Source organism: Heteronotia binoei, chromosome 20 (genome assembly GCF_032191835.1).
Source record: "Heteronotia binoei isolate CCM8104 ecotype False Entrance Well chromosome 20, APGP_CSIRO_Hbin_v1, whole genome shotgun sequence".
Taxonomy (NCBI): domain Eukaryota; kingdom Metazoa; phylum Chordata; class Lepidosauria; order Squamata; family Gekkonidae; genus Heteronotia; species Heteronotia binoei.
The window spans coordinates 9,702,712-9,712,123 of record NC_083242.1 but is presented as its reverse complement, the minus strand read 5'-3'; the positions used below and the strand labels follow the sequence as shown (position 1 = coordinate 9,712,123).

General features: G+C 49.2%; 1 protein-coding gene across 1 annotated transcript in view; it reads left to right on the top strand.

Annotated features, from left to right (window-relative positions):
* The first annotated feature begins 1,999 nt into the window (after positions 1-1,999).
* The window catches only part of SDK1 (sidekick cell adhesion molecule 1), a 936,924-nt gene continuing 929,511 nt past the window's right edge, over positions 2,000-9,412 (top strand). Inside the window, exon 1 of the mRNA XM_060260466.1 lies at positions 2,000-2,155. Within this exon, the coding sequence (XP_060116449.1) occupies positions 2,050-2,155 (106 nt within the window). The 5' untranslated portion in view covers positions 2,000-2,049. The remainder of the gene's footprint in view (positions 2,156-9,412) is intronic.

The following is a 9,412-nucleotide window of genomic DNA, read 5'->3' as shown; positions in this document are numbered from 1 at the left end:
TAGGAATAGGCATAATAGTAGAAATCTGGAAGGCCAAAGTAGGAAATAGTCTGGGGGTGTGAATAAGAAACCTGGGCACAAGAGTGCCATAACAGTATTTCCTCAGAACTAAATCCTGTTGAAACCATATGAATTACATGTAAGTAAAGTGAGGTCTAGGCTTCAGTGCAGATTTGGGAGGGGGCAGGACCAGGTGTGAAGAGAATGCACAACTCTTACAGGAGGGGTAAGTCCCCCCGAGTTTCGGAGGCTCGCTCCTAATGCAGCCTGGCAGCCTTCAATTCCCACCAGATCCGTGAAGCTTGGAAACGAAGCGTTTGATCCGAAGGAGAGCGCCCTTCTGTCTCGTTTCCACGTCCTTCTTTCCCCAGAATTACGCAGCAGTCCTTGGGGACTGGGGAGCAAGTCCCAGAAGTACGGGGCGGCAGCTTGCAAAGAGTTAAAAATAAATACTGGCAGAGGGGAGAGGAGGAGAAGGAGCCCCCTCCCCAATTCCAGCCAGGGATGGGAAGGCGCCGGTCGTTTTATCCCCAGAGGCCAGCTGCGAATGCATGTCTCCTGCCCAGCCTGCAATGAGGTTGGGGTTTTCTCCGGCTCCTGGTGCCGCCAAGGGCAGCTTCTCCAGCTCGCCGCCTGTCTTGTGTTTACAGCTCGAGGAAGGCACTAGGCCGACCCCTCCCGCGGGGCTCCTGCAACCACCAGCGACTCTCCAGCCACGCCGAGGCGGCTGCTGCTGCTTTTCACCTTGGGGGCTGCTGCTGCCTCCCTCCGGGCCACCTCCTGCGGCGGCCACATCCTCTGCGCTCGCCAGCGCCGCTTCGGTCCTCAAGAGGAGGAGGAGGAGGAGGAGGAAGAGGCAAGGCGAGCCTTGGTTTTTGCGCGCAGCTGGGAGGTGAGCGCGCTTCGGCGGCTTCCTTTCCCCGCGGGAGGGGGAATCGGATCAGGGTTCCCCCACCTTCTCTCGAGAGGGGCCAGAGTTCAAGAGAGACACCCTGCCCGCCTGCCCTTCCTCCCTCCCTCCTTCCCCTCCCATTGGCGGCGAGCCGGTTGCAAAAAGCCAGCTGCGAAAGAGCGGCTCAGTTTACCTGGCTCGGCTGGAGCTGCCTGGATCCTGGAAGCTCCCGGGCGCTGCAAGAGGATTCCTTCTCGGGAGGGAAATCGGCTTTTGCAAAGCAGCGCCAGGAGGTGGGCTGGTGATGATGACCGTGCGTGTTGGGTGTGTGTAAGAGGAGGGGGGGGGGACTGAAACCTGTCAGCGTGGTCTGTCTTGGCGGGGGGGGGGGATGCGATGACTCCTTGGGAGTAACGCGAACCTCTCTGCTTTTGTCTCTCGGCGAGACTGAATGACTTATTCAAGAACTGAGAACTTCCAGCGGAGGCGGCGGCGGCGGCTGCGATGGAGAGAGGCGCAGAAGCGCAGGGACCTAGCCGGGCTTAATCGCCAGAGGGACCAGTTTTCTTGTCTTTGCGGTATGGAAGGGAAGGTGCTCTCCGGATCGTCTGCCGGTGGTTGTCGGCTGCTGGGCTTGGATGGAGCCGTCTCTCCCTCCTCCTAGGGCCAGGGGTGGCGTGTGTGCTTCTTTAGGGGGCTAGAGACGCGATTGCAATTTTTTGCTTCTTCCAAAAGCCACATCTATTGAAAATACTGACTCCCGGAAAGTTACCACCAGGGCGCACGCACCAAAAACTCTCTCCGTGTGGGTCTGCAGAAGCTGGCAGGACATATGCGCGGCGTCCCTGCCTGCTTGTTTTGGTGCAGTCGGTGCTGCCGTGGATTATAGGAGAGGCATGCACCGGGGATGCTGCCTGCGTTTGGCGTGCAAAGCCGGCCCTGAACTCGCCTCCTTCCAGGCTGGGGGGGCCGTGCTTGGAAAACTTCAGGAGGCACCCCCTCTTCCTCTTCCCCTAGACCCCCAAGAGAGCCGGGCCTCCGGGGCTGGAGGGGTCAGGAGGCCGGAGGGCACCGGAGTCGGTGCGGGAAGAGTGGCCCAGGAGCAGAGAAGGCACCGAGCCGTCGCTCCGCCGAGGAATAGTTGGCGGGATCGAGCGATGCTCCAGTTAAACTTCTGTTGCTGCTGCTTCTTCGCCTTCTTCTGCCGGCGATGGTGGGCGTTGCTGCTCCTTCAGCTGCACATGTTGCAAGCGCTGGCTCAAGGTAAGGGGGCTGCTCCTGTCTTCCCACCTACACCGCCCCCCCCCCTCCCAAAGACTGCATTAAAAAAAGGTGTCAAACGTTCTGCCGCTCGGGGAGGCCTGGCTTTCTCCGGTCTCCACAGCGCTGCAGCCTCCTCCCGAACCCACAGGGTCGATGTGCAGGGGTCTCCGCCTTCCTAAGGCAGCCCTAGGAGGTGGCATCGCTGCCCCTCTGCCCTACCCCCTCACTGCTTGCTTTGGGGAGGAGGGAGAGAGTGGACGCAGCTCCATTTCCAGGCAACGCAAGAGTTAACTCCCTTGGCTGGGTGGTGTCATGTACACAAAATGCATGGAACTAAACTGTCAAGAGGAACGGGAGTCGTAAATCTGCCGGCTTAGGGCATGTTTTGGGAAGAGAGGGAGCGAGAGAGAGGCAGCCAGAGAGGGAAATGAATACCCTTGTATGTTTGGGAGCGTCGGTTCCAGCAGGGGCGCCTTCGGATTGCCAGCCACCAGGTCGAGGCCAGACAAACGGCGCGATTGATTCGTGTCTCAGCAATTTCCACATCAAGAATCTTTATAGGTCGTCGGCAGAGCCGAGGGGAACAATAGACTTCACAGAGCCCGCGCCAGGCCCTTTGAATCTCGCTTGTTTGCCTTTAAATGCCCCAATATATGTCAATTCAAGAATACTTCGACAGAGTGTGTATGTGTGAGAGTGGGGGGTGGGGATTTAAAAGCGTGGGCTCTAGCGTTACAGCTGGTTGCACAGAACAACCTGATGAACACAAACGCCGCTTTCACTTTTGGCGTCGTCTCCCCCTCCCCCCCCCCTCCCCCTGTGAGTTCATTTGTCCACCGATTGTCAAGCTGGCCTGATGCTGTTTGCTTGGCCCTCCGCTGAAGGTCTCCAGTGAGGGTGTCTTCCTGCGAGTAGCGTGTAGAAGTTTACTCATGCAAGGGCGTTGAGTTCCGGGCCCCCGGGCGTTTCCTTTCTAACCAACAAAAGCTATTCCCCGGTTATTCTTTCTGGGTCCAGTTTTGTTTTCCTCCATGTGGATTGTTTTAAAAGAATTGGAAACCAAACAAGGTCCCGGATTGGCTGCCAAGATGTTTGAGGCTGAACACCACCCAAGCTTCTCTCTGTCTCTCTTGCATTGCAGAGAGCCAAGGGGTCTGTGTTTGTGCTCTAGGAGTCCCCCCCCCTCATCTAACTCACACTGAACACCCCCCCCCCCCCCACACACAGAAGCTTGCAGGATTGCCCAGCACCCTCTCCACCCCCCTCTTTCTTGGTGTTGCATGGGGAAGAACATGGCCCAAGTGATTGGACAGTTTGAGTGGTAAGAGGAGGAGCTAGGCAGCTGATCCTGCCCAGACCTGCCTTGTCAGCGTTTACTGTTTCAATGAAATTCTGAAACACTCTTTGGCAATCCCCTGTAGCCTTTTAAATCTGCCTCCTTACACCCCTCCCCCTCAATATGCTCTCAGCTCTTCCCCCTGAACTGTTTTGAAGAACAGAGGCCTGTAAACCTCAGCTGGATAATATGTTTATACCCAAACCACCTTGTTAATCTCTGGAGCTACATTTTTCTGTTTTTGTAAATGTTTTTGCTAAGCATCATTGTGACCTTTTGTGAGACAAATATTTGAACAGCTATTGAAATTGGGTTTCCTGAAGTCTGTGGTGAGGCCAGACTTATATGCATATGCATGTGAAACAATTAAAGTGACCTTTAACAAAAAGAGAGAGAGAGAGAGAGAGAATTGTTTTCTATGGCTGAGTGGTGAAAGTAACCTTAATCTTGCACTGGAGGATTCATACGCTTATGTATCACTTGGTATTATAAGGTGAAATCCTGCACTATTTGTATATAGTACTGCAACCCTGATGAATACTTACTTGGGAGTAAGTTCCCATTGAACTTGATGGAAAGTATGCTTAGGAGGCAGCTGTGTTATTGGTCTTATGGAAGATTTATGTGTCTAGTTTCTATAGATTTTAGAGAAGACACCACAAGTCCATGAAAACGTTCAGTTGTTAGGGTTATGGAAGGAGAAAATGACAGTTTCTGAAGAAATCTAAAAATTCAACTGTGTTACTCAAGAATCCAATAGAAATGAACTGGTGTTCTAAGGACTGGAGACTCACTTGTGTTGCATTATAATTTGCATGTTAGCATGAAGTTGTTGTTCAGTCGCACAGTTGAGTCCGACTCCTTGCGACCCCAGGGACCAAGTTGCACCAGGCCCTCTGTCTTCTACCCTCCTCTGAAGTTCACTCAAATTAATGTTAGTTATATCAGTAATGCTGTCCAGCCATCTCATCTTTTGCCATCCCCTTCTTCTTTTGCCTTCTGTCTTTCCCAGCATCAGTAGGAACATTTAACTATAGAAAGGGAGAGAAAGATGTTATAATATAAAGTATTCCTTTTGAGTATATAATTATAGAAGAGGGTGAACTGTAGCGTGACAAATTTAACTTGGAATCCTAGAAGTATCAATTGTGACAGGCTTTGTTATATCCCCCTCTGAGTTGATCAGTGTCCACAACTTTTTAAGCGATCTTATTGCAAGTTTGTATCTCAAGAGTTTCATTTGTACAGAGTGTGATTGGGAAGATGAAGAATATCTACTGAGGTTCTGCATGAGGAAATACGTTGGTCATGAGCATAAGCAGGACTTTTTTTGTGGCAGGAATTCCTTTGCATATTAGACCACGTACTCCTGATGTAGCCAATCCTCCAAGAGCTTATAGAGGTCTTAGTACAGGGTCTACTGTAAGGATTGGCTGCATCAGAGGGGTGTGGCCTAATACGCAAAGGAGCTTCTGCTACAACAAAGCCCTGAGCATAAGAATATTATGCAGCAGTTCTATTGACATTTTACTTGGAAGAGGTCCCATTGAATAAAATCGGAATAACTTCTGAGCAGATCTTCTTAGAATTGCTCCTTCTATGACTCTCTAGTCTGCTGTATTTGCTCAAAATAAGATTGGAGCCAGTGGTGATTGGAATCCATTCACAAGTAGTACGGTTCGTCAAAAGAATTTTTAATAAATTACTTAGGTAGCATATTCTTGGAATTAATGAAGCGCGTACGAGAGATGCTATTAACTTAATTCACAATAAACCAGATGAAAATAGGTTTTCAGACCACATATTTTATTCACCAAAGACAGCGAAAACTATTCAGTAATACTAAGCCATACATTATAGATGGTCAACTAATTTTTTTTCTCAGGCAGTTTGCAATGTGAAACAGAACATAATGGAAAAGTGACAATAATTCAGAGTTTTCATGCCAGGTTCTTTGCTCCTGGTTTCCTAGCTGTTGAATGTAAAAAGTAATTGCTGATTACTAATAATATTGAGATTCATAGGTTTAGCGTTATGGTGATGCTTTTCAGTATTATGCTAATAGGCACAGCAGGCTCCAGTACTGGAGAGGGAAGCAACTGAAATTGGGAGTGATTTCAGTACCCTTTTCCTGCACTGTGGTCCACCAATCTTTTGTTTTTACTCGTTTCACGTTTGACTTTAGGGAGATGCTGACTATGTACCTTTAGGGTGGTTATAGTGTTTTCCCTCTTTTCCCAGCTTGCATACATGCATAGGCTGCTAGCATCCAGATAAAGACCTTTCCTACACCGGTTATTTGCCCCAAGTTTAATGTTGGAAGTGGCTTCCCCCCACCCCTGCATCTGTGCATCTCCTGAATTTTCCCCAGAGATTCCTCTGACATTTCCCAAACCTGATTTGCTACACAACATTGGGAAGGGTCTCATTAAAGCCTGAATTGCTGCTCTGTGGGTGGAAAAGTCTAGATTTTTCCCCAGCCCCATTCACAAAGCAGCCATTCCCAGGGCTTGTTTTTCTGGAAAAAGTGGTGCTGGAACTCTCAAGAGGGAAATGAAGCAAAAACACATGGGTGCCCCTCATTAACTTTTAAACATTTTTTTGAGAATTTTGTTTCCACTAAGAGGTTTCAGAATTCCACTCCAAGGTGTTCCCCAGAAGAAGAACAAAAAAGTCTTGGCCATTTCCATTTTCGCAGTCACCATGGTGGCTATCCCTCCAACTACTGGGGAGCACTTTTTTAAAAAATATATAAATTGACATACTGTATAATGATAGAATGGTGTATCACTATGTCAAATATGAAGCATGGGATAATAAAAAAGCCCCCTGATGAAAAGGGGAAAAGATGATCACTGGGAAAGATGTGGTGAAACTTGCCAGGTATCTGAATGTCTTGTTGCCCTTGTGCAGCCTTGGGAGCTTGGCTTATGAAGGAAAGTGTCAAAGGGAGGAACAGCCTGGAATTTAGGACCCACAGAGCTATTTTGGGATCTTCATTGTGGTCTCTGTGCAGTTCCACACATGGGTTTTCCCGCTGGAACGAACCCGACCTGGGAGAATTTAAAGCTAGCTTAGGTGTTTATGGCGTGCATTCCCTCCCGCTCTGGGGAGCAGGCATCCACTGCGCATGCCTGGAGCGAGGGGAAGGCACTCCACCCAGTTTCTTTCTAACCGCCACCCGGGATAGTGCTTCCTCGTTGCATCTCCTCAACTTTGCTAGCCTTCTTACCTTTTACCATCGTCCTTCCTCGTTCGTCTTCACCTTCGTCTTATTCTTCGTTCTTCTATTGGTATCGTTTATATATATATATATATATATATATATATATATATATATATATATATATATATAAATAACCCGCTTTACTGTCGCCTCACCTTTCCCTCTCCCCCCCCCCCGGGCGTATGGAAGGAAAGGATCCAAAAACCACTTTTAAAAAGTGTACTCGCTGCGGGACAAATATCCCCTCGACAGACAGTCACTCTCAGTGCATGTTTTGTTTGGGAGAGGCCCACAGAACCGATGCCTGTATCCATTGCAACCAGTTCAGGAAACAGGCAAGAAAAAACCGCACCGCGAGGCTGAAGAGTCACGTTTTAGAATCTTCATTGTGCCCTGTGATGTCCCATGCTTCTGGGTCCCAAAGTTCACCGCCTTCCCTGACCCTGCAAAGGGACGTGGCGAAACTGGCAGCTTCTGTTGCATTAGCTCCCAGTAAACTTAAGTCCAGCAAGCATAGTAAAAAGTTGGACGACTCCAAGAAAAAGCATCACTTGGAACAGTCGTTAAAGCGACAGCAGGAGTCGAAAACATCGAAGTTGACTTCGAGGACCCAGCTGGATCCTACAGCTTCTGACCCCATGACTACAACCTCGGTACCGAAAACCTCGGTATCGAAATCTACGGCACCAATTGTTCCACCAGAACTTTCGATGCCCACTGATGTGATTGCTGACGAGATCATACAGATTCGATCCCGGTCACCATCCATTCATGAGCCCCTGCCTGAAGACATCTTAGTCACGGAGTCTATGGAACCATCACCTCGAATCCAACAAAGAGCCAACCTTCTCGAGGTGCATTCATTCCGTGAGGTGTCGGCACCAAGAACATTTAAGGATTCTGCTGTCTCCCTGCTTCATTGGGAATCTCCGGCCTGTCGGTACCGAGAAAGGTCTCCGAGTCGACGTAGAGATTGATACTACTATTACAGCAGTCCAGATCTCGTTCGCCATCTCCATACCGGCATCACTATTACAGGCCTTCTAGATCTCCATCCATTGAATACCGACATAGGTACCGTGACCAACCTCGTGAGGATGACCGTGACCAACCTCGTGAGGATGACTGTGACCAACCTCGTTACCGTGAGGAAGACCAACCTCGATATCATGAGGAATCTTATCAACCTCGCCATTGAGAAGAAGCTCATTGTTACAAACATGTTGGAGACCCTCATCACCAGTACCAGGATGAAGCCTACTATCGACACCGACGGGAACCGAAGCAGACATCGCCGGCTCCCTCGACATCCAAACATACCATGCATTCAGACCAAGCTACCGTGGTGACAAAACCCCTAACTGTGACAACACTGGTACTTGACAGACCCTCGACTCCAGTAGAAGTCCAAGAGGACTCTGAAGCTGAAAACTCTGAGTCATCACATTCAGTCTCGTCTCCAACATCACCGGAATCTGACATTACAAAACCAGTTGACCTATCTCCATCTGAGGGATCCAAGGCTTATCTGGACTCACGAACATGGCAAACACACTCAACATAAAACTAACCACAGACTTGCCGAGGGTATCGGACGTGGTCCATGACCTGGTCCATGCTGACTTGCCTGCAGGATCCTTCTTACTGATGCTACCTGTTTATTTAGAAGCATTGAAGGAAGCTTGGGATAAGCCGGCATCAGTTCCACCAACATCCAAACGTATTGAGTCCTTATACAAAATACATACACCAGATTCGAAATTTTTGTTTAGTCACCCTGCTCCAAATTCAATGATTCAAAGTCAAAGCAGACACGTCACTCATAGACCTCCAAGTCGCCTATCTCCATCTTACCATCACCCATTGCCACAGAAGATTCCTCAGGTTTGCTGTCGGGAACAATCACTATCAGTTTCGGGCTCTTCCCTTTGGGCTATCAACAGCACCAAGGGTCTTCACCAAGTGCATGGTGGTGGTGGTGGCGTCACTACGTCAATGGAAAATTTCCATATACCCATACATAGACGACTGGCTCATTGTGGCTCAATCCCAAGAGCAGCTTCAACAGAACATTTCGACCACGCTTACACTCCTATCTTCTCTAGGCCTACAAGTCAACCTTCAAAAATCCAATCTTGTCCCGACACAGGACATCCAATTTATAGGCACACGCCTATCAATGATAGCGCACAAAGCCTATCTGCCAGCAGACAGAGTTCACAATATTCAGACCTTAGCCAATGCCATCATATCTCACCCAACCCAGACAGGTCTCACCTTCCAACGCATGCTGGGTCTTATGGCGGCTACGACTTCTGTCCTCTGTAATGCAAGGCTTCACATGAAACCCCTACAATCGTGGTTCGTTTGGTAGTTCCATCCACACAGTCAACGTCAGCGAAGCCTACTAACAGCTCCATATCACATTCTTCCAGCAATGGAATGGTGGACAATAAAAGATCACCTTCTGGCAGGAATGCCATTTCTGAGATCACCTCCATCAGCCATTGTCATGACAGACACTTCGAGATGGGGTTGGGGAGTCCATTTCGACACCCTAACAGTGCAGGGACAGTTGACAGCCTACGAGAAATCCCTCCATATCAACTGTCTGGAACTCCTGGCGGTCCACAGAGCACTCAAATCTTTCCTGCTATCTCTTCACGGTCTACACATTCAAGTCACATCAGACAAT